General features: G+C 33.2%; 1 protein-coding gene across 2 annotated transcripts in view; it reads right to left on the bottom strand.

Moving 5' to 3' along the window:
- The window catches only part of MICAL-like (protein), a 342,544-nt gene that overhangs the window by 226,419 nt on the left and 102,889 nt on the right, over positions 1-13,236 (bottom strand). The window contains exons 1-2 of one of the 2 annotated variants that reach the window (XM_085957917.1): positions 7,398-7,517; positions 4,869-5,029 (exon numbers count right to left, since the gene is read on the bottom strand). In XM_085957917.1, coding sequence (XP_085814043.1) covers positions 4,869-5,029; positions 7,398-7,400 — 164 coding nt within the window. In that variant the 5' untranslated portion in view covers positions 7,401-7,517. Of the gene's footprint in view, positions 1-4,868; positions 5,030-7,397; positions 7,518-13,236 lie in introns of those variants that run through there. The other variant, XM_085957918.1, reaches the window with a different exon arrangement.

Here is a 13,236-nt window from a genome sequence, read left to right as displayed (position 1 = left end):
ATACATACTTGGGTACTTTTTCTACTTGCCCAAGGCGGTGCAAAAATTCATGATTGTTTTTGCATGCATTATTCATTAGTCCCACGACCACGTTTCGATAGACTTGAAATTAATTCGGCACAGTTATAGGTGGTACATAGATCTGCTTTTATCACGAGCGTAGGTAAGTCCATCATCAAATTTTACGATAATGGCGACCACGAATAATGCATTATTATATATTATAATAAATAACGCAATACATTATAAATATAATCTACAAAAGAGGGGTAAAGTTGACTTATGTGAAAAAGCAACTACTTTGTGGTTGAGTAAAAGAACAACCATCTCACTTAGGTACATAAGAATATAAATGATCGTCGATTTTCTTTGACGGAGAATACGTAGTCGATTCGTCAGAATATTTAAACGGGTACCTCGAAATAGTTCAAACTACATAATTAGTCACAAGATTACAAAAAAATCCAAAATTAAAAAAAAAATCGTATTTATCATAAATTCATCTTTATTAAAAGTATGTGTCATAACTCATAACTGTCACTAACAATATTAATTATTTTTAGTTACCGGATGTGGTTCTAGGAAATAAATACATACAGTCCTAAAAACTTATCTGCAGAACAGTCAAAAATGTTACTACGAACTACCATATGGACGCCATATTGAAAACGTTATTCGAGTGTCAGATTCTGTCCAGTTGCGAGTCTTGATTGGGTAGTTTTCGACTGTGGCTCCCCCATCAATTCTTCAGATAAGTTTGTAGGTCTGTACATTGATATTTTTACTAGGAGGTACGTTGGTAGTTTGAATCTACGGGTTTCATTAAGTATATATTTTATAGTCAAAACCAGTCAGTGCCTCGGGCCTCCGCGTCCATAAACCCGCCACATGAATACATTTGACAAAAAACTTAAATTTCGTTCTGATTGGTCGGTGGCCATGATTGCATTTATTCGAATTATATTTTAGTTAGCGTTTAGTTCAGACAAACCGAATAGCTACAAAATTAATTACCTACGTTATCGCCTCGCTAGCTCCGTAGTGAGTATATCACAGGTAGCCGTGCCGTGTATACGAAACAGATTAACTTTAAATTATGTGTAAAATGTGCATAAAATTATCCCCATCGGTGGCAACACCGCTTCGCGCTCCCGCCGCGGATTAGCTCGCCGCAAGGTCATCGCGTTCACGTCCCTGTGGAGGTAAGATAGGTACTCGGTGCACGATGACGTCGCACAAAGCCGTGTTGGTTCAGCAAATTTTAGCTGAGATTGGCATCGATGACGTAGGCAAGATACATAGGGCGGCAAATAATGATGGGATCATACAGAAAAATAAAATAATATAGGTATGTACCGAAAGTGCAATGTGAAACGATACAATGAAATCAAGCCGAGTTTTGATAAAAGGCGCAATTATTTAGAACCTTATAAAATAATATCAATACTTGTAGGTATAATGTTTTCACTAGACACACATTGTTCATAAATTCGCCACAAACGGAACTAATTGGAGTACACAGAATAAGAGCCGTTTCAGACGGGACACGGGTGTCGCGCTCGTATATAATATAGGAGGCCTTTGTATTTGAATAAAGGGGCCTTTGTATTATGTTTGTGAACGCCCCATAGCTAATGACTCAACGCATAATTTCGCGTTATAAATTAGAACATAAAACTGGATGCGGTAAAAAAAAGTGTATCGGCGGCTTGAGAATGTAGTGGCCGACGGAAAAGTGTACCGGGCACGACACACGAGTTTCCCCCGTCTGAACGGTCCCTAGGGGTTATAGATTGTTTTTATTACTCTAAGCAGTGTTGTGAGCTGTTTGTCCAAACCATTGGGTCCCGGTCCCGCATATTGTCAAACAAAGCCCGAGATGTCTATAAATAAATACCTACTTAGTTATAAATTCTCGCACGTGAGACTAGAATTCCGGGTCAAAACATAGCAATGCATACTGAAAAGAGATCAAAAGTACACACAGATGTGATGATAACTGATAAATATTTCAAAATGTAATGAAGAACTAGACTAGTATTGATATAATAATAGTGAAACCATCATTGAATATGCGCAGGTGCAATTTTTTCTAATGCGCAGTAATTATGAAAGGCTATTGTGATCATTGTTACGTTGCGACTTGATGCAAATTTTATCGCATCGCTATCGCTCACTCTTCGCTTCGCCCCATCTACTATATACCTATCATCTACTATATAACATGTGGTATGTTAATAGTTAATAATTTAGTGGAACTATTTAATATTGACTTTGCGTAGATGCGATTTTTTCTAGTGGGCAGCATGTTATGTCAAAACTATCAAACTTTATGCAATGCGGTATGTATATAAGCGAGTTCGAGCATTGATTTATGTTCTATTTATGACGTATTTTTTTTAAATTTCGTTTAGTTTATATATAAATAAACGAATGAAAGTTATAAAAATTATAATGCCATTAAGGGTGGCACCGGCACTGATTACCATATCGGTTGGTTTTACCGATTGGATTTAGTTGCAAGCGTGCTGCTAGGTTGGCGAGCGATTGCCGTGAAATAAAAAATGAGTAGACTATAGGAGTGACTGGACTTCATTGTAACATAGTATGCCTTTGTTGATAGTATTTTAACAGCGATTGCATTATTATTATCACGAACTTAGCATATTCATTGAAATGTTATAAAGGGTTAACAAAGTTTTGGTACGAATTTATTTCTTACACGCATTAAAGTCAGTGTTTCACGAGCTTTGTCGTATGTGGCCCCATCCTGTTGGAACCACATGTTTTCCAAATCGAAATCTTCCAATTCTGGATATAAAAAGTCAGTTGTCATTTGCTTATAGCGGACGCCAATGACCGTAACGGTCGCTCTTTACCGATGACGCCTCCAGCCCAAAACCGCACCAAACGGTGATTTTCGCAGCCTCTTTTAAAATCACCACAAGTCTTGTGAGTTTTCCTCGCCCTAAATACGGCAGTTTTGCTTATTAATGTATCTATTGAGGTGAGAATGTGCCTCATCACTGAAGATGATTGTCCTTGAAAGATCATCATCAGTTGCCTGCTCTTCCAAGACTTCCAAGAATCTGCGACGATGCCCATGGTCTGTTGGCTTTAGTTATTGAGTGAGTTGGATCTTATACGGGTGAAGGTGAAGGTTTTTATGCAAAATTCGCTAAAATAAAGAACCGTATGGTAGGCCAAGTTGCTGCGATCATATTGGAATCGACGTTTCTGAGTCTTCTGCCAAACTTTCGTGTACAGCAGCAATGTTTTCTGCTGAACATGTACAGGTGTCAGACGATCCAAAACACTACCAGTCTCTTCACACTTTTAATCAGCTTGCGAAGACAGCCATCACTTATTCACTTGGGCGACGATTTCTACAAAATTCTGAACCTAATTATCGCAGTACAACCGTCGAAGATTTGCCATTTTCGTAGTACGATTGTACGATTTTTATGCGTTGGGTCGTAGAGAAACGATCCATTTTGTCAAAATGTTAAATATTAGACTTGCAACTGACGATATATCAAAGAATACGCGCGAAATATTTGATAGTAACCATGACAGGACTGTAAAATTCGTACCACAAGTTGGATAATCCTGTAGTATGTAATGAAGTGTATATCATTTTCGACTACATAGGAAAAAAATAGTTATAGTATGTGTATTAAACAAAGTTTTTAAAAAATTGCAAAGTAGATTTATTCTCCGAAAGTGTCATATTAAACAAAGTTTTATCTCATTGCCTAAACCGGTTTGCTGATTTTAAATCCATTTGGAAAAGAATTTGGGTTTCAACAACCGGCCTTCCCAGCTCAGTAGTTACTTGCATACCTATTTTAGATTTATTTAACATGCCTACTGATAAATTAGATACCTGTTACCTACAAATGACATCACCGTGAAGTATATCTGAACGACACATACATAAACAGTTGAAACACTTTGGTTTACCATGGTAGGTAAAAATATTGAAAATGATGAGAAAACATTGTAAAAAACCTACATTAAAAACTTTATATTTGGTGGTAATAATTCAGAATTAACTAGGTATGTATTTATATATTCAATAAGTTGGGCTATTTCAACTGAAACCGAAAAACCTCAAAATAAAATACATCCTACTACAGTCCTACAGACTTATCTAAAGCACGGTCAAAATGGAACTACGAACTACGAGTACCATATGGATGCCAATTTGAAAACGTAATTCGAATGTCAGATTCTGTCCAGTTGCGAGTCTTGATTGGGTAGTTTTCAACAGTGGCTCCCCCATCCATTCTTTAGATAAGTTTGTTGGTCTGTAGTTATTATTTAAGCAACCAAACATTTAGTTCCATGTTCCTATACATAACATGGTTTTGAATTGAACGCCATTACACTAATTGTCGAATTTGTTCGATCTTCAAACGCATAACGCGTTCCACTAAATACATATTGCGTGTGGTTTTTGGCGATTTTATAAATGAAAACCTGATATTTCATTTTTTTTAAAAATCACTATAAACCGAGAAGATAAAACTGTATGAGTGAAATTTAATAAAAAACGAACCGAATACTGGGTAGATAAGATTTAACATTGTAAATTAAAATAATAAAATTACAACTATAAATTAATAATTTTGTTCTCATCATAAATAATTAACCACAGATATGATTTGATGTGGTGTGGTTTCATGCGTTATAATTTCACCATTACAATATATTTCACAAGTGCATGAATCACACATTGTATAAAATAATTGATCGCATGAGTACCTATGTAGGTATATGAATGGTAGCGGTCTATAACAATATTAAATTTCGAGATTTTATACAGACATGTCCATGCAATTCATTATAAAAATAATTATACTTACATCAAATCAGGTCTGAAATGGTGAATGAGTGCACAGAACGCAAGACCATCGCGCCACGAGGTCGTCATATTGTCGACTTTGACACCTTGGTACCCATCTGTGATGCGGCGACACCACAGCTCCAAAGCTTTGGTTCCTCGTCGTTCACCCATTTCTGGCTCCTAGAAACAAAGGCAACGATAACATGATTAATATTTTGAATATCTTGTCAAACAGTAGCTGCGTAAATAATTAACCAGAGCAAGGCGTCAACAGAAGGCGGCTATTATATTTATTTATAAAAAAATAACAATGCATTTAAATACTGTCAACGCGGAGAACATGAAGTTCATAGTTTAAGAGAGGAATGCAGAAACATTTGTCATAACTAAAATTTCCTTAGCAGAAAACACTATGCAGAAACATTGTCCTTAGTTAAGATCATTTCTATTGAAAATAATACCATATTTTAAAATTCTCTTTCCTATAGTTTAGGTAAATTATTTTATATTTTTTAAACGATGACAAAAATATGACAACTGCATTTTATAAATGCAATAACTATAAATACATATTAATATTTAATTATAATACACTTATGTTTCCGTTATAAGTCATTATACGTGATTCCGCAGGCACCGCAAGATATTTTTTTAACATGGTAGCACTAGCGTCAAGTGTCATTTTATCATATGGCATCTTGTATTTCTGCGGGCTGGCGTATACAAGCAAAATAATATTCTGCAAGTACATGCCAAACGAATTAACACTATCAATATCCATATTGAGATAAATTTTTAAATGAATGTGAGTGTATGGACTGTTTTATAGCACGCGAATTTATTTTGACAGCAGCTGTCAGTGGTAAAATGGTAATACGGAAAGAGGCGTGTTCATAACAAAAGTTGTCTATGGTTAAGGATTCCTTAACTCTATACTCAGTATAGTCTATAGTTAAATCATCCTTTTCGGCGACTTATCCTTAGGATCGAAATCTTAGTTTGTGCATGCCGCTCTAAGAAAGTATGTGGTAACGAGGTAACGTAATGTAAATTAATGAGGTTCGATAATTCGAACATGTAAAAATAAGGGAAGGAGGAGCGACATAATGGGCGTGGGAGTAAGGGCATACCTATAAGATGGGCGATGTGAACACTGGCGGTGTCAGCGACCACCGATAATCAAATATACGAATTAGTACCGCATTCTATATTTTGCAGGTGGAAATAAAATAATATTATAAGTACCTCCATATGCGAAATATTTTATGTGTAAGTGCTCGGCCGTAGTGATTTGGCGGGCGCGGCACGGCGGCGTCTTGCGAAACCCGCGCGACCACTACGTTCTTGCACTAAGGAATAAACAATGTTCCGATGCTAGAGCGTGATGGGTTGAAGTAATATAGTAAATATGAAATAATGTGATGCCCATTTCCCATTTGATTGCATACGTTATAATGTTATAATATATTATATTAAATAGTACGATTTAATAGTTTTAATAATTAGCATAGGTAGGTACCACGACAGACACGAGCAGCATCTCCAAAACAAAACAATACAAATTTTCATGGCCAAAGAAATGAAAAATCTACGCTCAATCTATGGATCGTTTAATATATAAAATTGTGTGTTTATAATATAAGGAAATCGAGTTATAATAATTACATTTTTAGTCATTATCTGCTGGATCGTCTCAGAAAACGATATTATGTCGTTCAAATAATAGGTCCACACAGGATTAGATGAGACTAAACATAAATATAATAAGAGTAATCGCCTGCCAGTACCCATGAATATATCATAATATAAATACATTATATACCTAACATGTCCAATAGCCTTTAAAAAGAAAAAGAAGACGTTCGAATTAATTCGAATAACAATATAAAGTGCAATTTTAAAATAAAAGAAATCGGCATTACACAAAATTGGTGCTTCTATCTAGAATAAAAAAATAACTGATTAAACTAATAAGGGGAACTCAAAGAAATACTATTTTATAAATCACAACAAAGCTATTATAAATAGATGAGTAACTAAATATCTAGATTAGGTAATAAACCAGGAAACACAACATAAAAATTAGCAGTAAGTTCATTTGTCATTGAGTTAGTTATTTAATTTTGATAATATGATTAGTAACCACAGATATCTTATCTAGATTAGATCTACTTGGATGATTAGACAGAAGAGATGTTTAGTCATAATATTATTTTTAATTTAGTTTCTACGAATATTTTAAAAATAAAAAAACACCTCATAATTTGGACACAGATCGGAAAACGTTTATAAAACATTACACGTTGAACCGATAGTAATATGTAACACAATATGAATATTTAATTAAAACAAAACAAAGCGTTTTGTAATTTTATAATTTCAATTTAATAACAACAATCACTTTTACAAACTTGAAAAACATGACTTTTGAAGTATGAGAAAATGAAAGGACACGCATGCGCGCGGTACAAAAACCCTTCTAAAACACACAACCGACTCGTCACAAACTGAAAAAAGTGTAGATAAATAAACGTAATATTCCACTTACCATTATTATTGTTGTACGTAAATAATTAAACCGATAATTGCCACATTACGAATATAAACAAATTAAAATTGATCAGAGAACCGACGCGCGTACAAAGCAATTCGATGCTAATGTCAGACTGGTTTTGTTAGAATGATTCGAAACGGCTGTCTGCATTACCGACATGACCACGTATCAACAAAGTTGGTGAGTTCTTGTTGCTAGCGGTGCTACGTCATCGATGAAGATTACATTTTTATTTCTCTTGTTTAGACTTAAATTTGATTGAATAATAACACGCTCCAGTGCTCATTTCAACACACGAATACAATTTTTTACTTCCAGATAAATCACAATAATATCAATAATACAATTTATTATTCCTAATGGGAATGGCCATAGGAATGGCGCGAAAGGTTAAGAACCGATTCACGTAGAAATCTATGCAGGCATGGGTAGGTAGGTAGATTTATTATAATCAAGTTATGCACGTCCCCTCACGTCCCACATTCAACGGGTTCTACCTGTATAATATTATTATGCTACATCTGAGGTAGTAACTACTGTTTTATTATTTTAATCTAAAAAATATATAATATAAACTATGTTCAAATTCACAGGTTTTTTTTTAAGTTGATAGTTATTTGGGTTGTAATACCATTATCAAGAGCATGACTTGTAGTCTAGCTAGATAATGGTGTTACAGCCAAAATAGCTAACATTTTTTTCAAAACACCGATAGAAGGAAGATCAAAGGATAGCAAGATTCAAAGGTGGTCACGATCCTCAGTCATGAGGATACGCCCAAGAAGAGAGAATTAAAAATAATTTATATTATCGTTTTGTCAAATGGAATTCTACCAAGTACCTAAATGCTGACTCAGTTAATAAAAAGTGATGGCCAACTAAAAATATCCAATGGGTACCTACTTAGGTACTTATTAGTAATTTCAGAAACATAAAAAATAATATAGGTATAGGTAGATAGGTACTTATCCAAGATCATCAGGTTAATTTCTTTTATAGTGTTAACTGTCAATTATTCATGGTGGAACTGCATTGTATTATTTGTTTAATTAAATAAAACACAATTTTATAGAACTTATTCCACTTTATCAATTAAATTTTGGACCGGTTTCGTCCTCCTCAAAGGGACATTATCATCAGGTTAGTTAATTTATATTACCAGACTTATACGAAAATTATTCGGTGGTAAGTACCTAAATAATTTTACAATATTAACAACTTCCATGATGACAATTTGTATAGATGCCAAATAAAATAATACCTTTAAAATATATTGTATTTTATTTATAATTGATTGAATAGATAAATATTGATTCATATAATATATAAATCAACTCAATATGACTGTCATAATTGCCATACAGCGAGAGCAAGGTACCTAAATGTTTGTTGATAGAAATACCATTTGTAATAACAATAAATTTTAGCTTTGGCATAAATTGTATCTAATCGTGTTTAAATTTAGTAATAGGTAAAACATACTATTCATTTTTTTGTAATTTCTGTAAGAAAACAATATTCAAGGTTCGTTGACTAACATTACCTCCTATTATGTATTTATAGGAAAATAGGCCACACAAGTATTTAATGTCAATGAACTTGAAATTCTACACAAAAACCTCATTATTTTGATTGACTTCCACGATACTAATTATACTTTTATAGACAGAACACAGGATATTGCAATATACTTCTGTTATATTGATAATAAATAATTTCTCTACCGGTAATGACTTTATAGAAGTACTTATAGGTATTAAACTTGACTATAATCCACGTAACTGCGCAATTTACTACCTTTTATTAGATACCTTTTATTACCTACGACTTTATATAGAGTATTAAGGGGGGACATGCTCGTCGAAGGTCAAAATTGAGTTTTTATTGTATTTTCAAACCATGATCCTGGACATTCCTTAAACGTTGTAGATAATCTATTTATATAATGTTGAAGCCTTATTATCCTTTATACTTTATAGTTATTTTAAACATTTGATGACTGCAAAAAGTATTTTTGTTACACAAAATAGTATTCTTTTAAACCTCTCGCTCTAATGTTTTAGAATATAGTCATATTTCGGTACATAACTGTGCAGTGGTGTTAAGATTTTTTACATTTATTAATTTTTAAACGCATTTATAAAACCATTAGTATAATTTATTACGAGATAATTTTTGTAAAATATTCACGATAAAAAATTATATCGATAATCTCTGTGATCCCAAATTTGACAAGAATTAGGCATTTTATTATTCAAAAAATCGGCAAGATTAACACATTTGAAGATAATTCTAAAGATATTTATTATAAGCTATGTTTTTGACTATTCAAGTGTGATAAACATCTTATGAATAATGATTGCTTTATAATAATTATTGACCTAAGAATAAGGTAGTGTTTTTTTGAAATACGCCATTTCTTTTGGCATTCCCTAGTGGTTAAGCTACAACATATGGCCGTAGCCATAAATTGACAAACTATAATTAAAGTAGGGAGTAAAATTATGTTAACGCGCGTGTTTGAACATGTACCTAACCGAATTTATTTTTATTTTTTTTAAACGGTACATGTTCAAACACGCGCGTCAATATCATTTTACTCCCTACTTCAATTATAGTTTGTTAATTTATGGCTACGGCCATATGTTGTAGCTTAGCCACTAGGGAATGACAAAAGAAATGGCGTATTTTAAAAAAACACTACCTTATTCTTAGGTCAATAATTATTATAAAGCAATCATTATTCATAAGATGTTTATCACACTTGAATGGTCAAAGACATAGCTTATAATAAGTATCTTTAGAATCATCTTCAAAAGTGTTAATCTTGCCGATTTTTTTAATAATAAAATACCTAATTCTTATCAAATTTGGGATCACAGAGATTATCAATATAATTTTTTATCGTGAATATTTTACAAAAATTATCTCGTAATAAATTATACTATTGATTTTATAAATGCGTTTAAAAATTAATAATTGTAAAAAATCTTTACACCACTGCACAGTTATGTACCGAAATATGACTATATTCTAAAACATTAGAGCGAGAGGTTTAAAAGAATACTATTTTATGTAACAAAAATACTTTATGCAGTCATCAAATGTTTAAAATAACTATAAAGGATAATAACGCTTCAAAATTATATAAATAGATTATCTACAACGTTTAAGGAGTGTCCAGGATCATGGTTTGAAATTACGATAAAAACTCAATTTTGACCTACGACGAGCACGTGGGCCGTTAAGAATAAATTAATTTTATTCGTTTACTGTTTACTGTAAATTTTAAAGGTCACTCGAACTTTGGTAGGTATTGAGAATGAGACCGCACAAAAGCTCGATTCGATATAAATAAAAGGGATTTCTAGTTTATTTTTTAGAAAAATCGATGTTCATCAAAAACTAAAAAATTAAATTATTAAATCATTCAACGAACGTAGACGTAAGTATTTATTGTAAGATATAAGTATATTTTTGAATTTAATATGTTTTGAGATAAATATTGATTAGGTACCTATTTAAAATCAAAATGATCAGTACCTATATTATATTCAAATTCTGTAAATAGAAGCATTACGTACATCACTAAACAATTGAATAGTTAGGTACCATAATTATTATTCAAATATAGGGTGCTATTGCCAGATGTAATAATTTATTTTCACCTGGTTTGGAAACAATGTTTCTGGAGTACCCAACAATACATTATTAAATAATATGTTGGGTAACTCCAGTATAATAAATGTATATCTACCCGGACGTCCCGGACACAGTTGCATACTATTATTAATGAACTTTTTAATAGGGCTAAGAATAGACGGGGATAAACTAACATTTTTAACATTGATTATTAATCATCACGTCATTTTCCTCTTCTTCTTCTTCACTATACATGTTTATAATTATGTGAAGTGGCAATCGTCACTTCATCACATTTACTTTCATTGTCTGTTTTGCGAGTGAATTTGTATTTGTATCATGAAATAGCTTTTATTTTTAAATTGGCAAACATTACGTCATATGGTTTCATTGCACTAATATTTTTTACTGTCGAACATTTTAAACTTTTCTATTTTCGTGAAGGCTAACTTTAATCTTAACCACCGACCTATTTACCTATTGCTGACTATTTTTTTTCTCAGTTTACTATTTACTTTGCAACCCTCTCACCCCCGGGAGTCGCAACCCATGGGTTGGGTCATGGCCCCCACAAAGGGGGGGCTGGCAGGGCTCTAGCCTGGGGGCCCGGGCTCAGGATGGGCCCGGCGTGACGAGTCGACCAGATAAGTGAGATAAACACAGATCACAAATTTGCTCCAATAGTAAAAAATGTTAAACAATTTTACTTCAATAATATTAGTAATTTAAAAAAAAATTGGTTTAACGATGCAATTTTTAACTGTGTGCCGATTCCATAATTCAAATGGATGTACTTATTATTAAAACTACAAAAAAATCGCTAAAAATACACTTTAATTTTACCGCGTACGCCATTTAGAAAATGATACTGCAGTGCGTCACACTGCTTTTATCCTTAGCGATAAGTAGGGGAGCCGCCAAACATCCTAGCCTGAAGGCCCGCTTCAGGGTGTGGGGTTCATGGGTTGGGTACCAGTGGTCCTGTATTTGTCTACAATATTCTGCAGTCTCCAGCAGTGTTTCCTAACTGTACTATTGTTAATGTCATTGGCTGTAATATACATTTCACAATGGGGGACAACTGCGACAACTATTTGCGGACCGACGGTTGGGAAACACTGGTATATATGGCATTAGCGGTAAAATAGTACATTACTTCCTTATATTTTAATAATAACTACGACATCAATGACCGAATTTTGCGGAGTAAAATATTATACCGCAAAAACGTTTCATGACTTACTTTTTGATTATAGATAACGATAGTCTGTTGCATTATTACAAAATAACAAATTCTTTCTGGGCTTTGTTTCTGCAGCGCCATTATCAAAATCTAGAAGTGAAAAGTTGCCAATGGAATCCAATGTAATGCATTTTATATCTTTTAAAAAACATGACTGGATTCTTGGTTCCAGCCAGTGTAGCCAGGCGTAAAAATTATAGTACATATTTCTAAGAAATATACAGTATAGGAACATTTTTCGTCTTTTTGGTATATTTCGCGTAAAATTATAGTATTTTATATTTTTCGCAGAATTAAAATTATAGTATTGTATCATAATTATAGTACGGTTGGCATCACTGGTTCCAGCCTAGATTGTTGTTGCTGCCAAAATAAGACGTTATTGTCTTCAAAAATCAGTTATATTTATGTAGACGTTATAACATAATTTTGCCGACTATTAATACAGGTTTCGTTTTATTACTTTCATACGAATTTAACGACCATTTTCAGTCAACGATGATTGATTTATAATAAAAAATACTTCATAGAATGCTTAATAAATAGAATTGTAAGGACATAATAGCGCCTGTACACGTGCATGGATTTACTGGCAGCAATAGTGCGTATTTTAAACTGTCGTGACAATAACTGTTTACACGTAAAAGTGCTTACTGTCTCTCAGTACCTAAGCGAGGCGCGATGTTGTCATTGTATGGTACTATTTGACAGGTAGTGAAAATCGGTTAACCTCAAAATGAGTATAGTTTGTTTTTTTGCCGGCAGGTTCACCACTATCGTTCTACTGCGCAGGCGCATATCGAAAAAATCATTACTGTCGCATGAAAATTTAGAAGCTTCCAAACTTTTTTGATTCATGCATGTAAGCTTGCAACTGAAGGACAATACATGTTTACCCATACACTTTCTTGTTATGGCCGCGATAATACTTACTTTCACGCGTAAACG

Source organism: Rhyacophila brunnea, unplaced genomic scaffold (genome assembly GCF_057557595.1).
Source record: "Rhyacophila brunnea isolate RB1 unplaced genomic scaffold, BYU_Rbru_1.0 scaffold_7, whole genome shotgun sequence".
Lineage (NCBI taxonomy): Eukaryota > Metazoa > Arthropoda > Insecta > Trichoptera > Rhyacophilidae > Rhyacophila > Rhyacophila brunnea.
The sequence above is the reverse complement of the archived record's forward strand: the minus strand, read 5'-3'. Positions and strand labels throughout refer to the sequence as shown.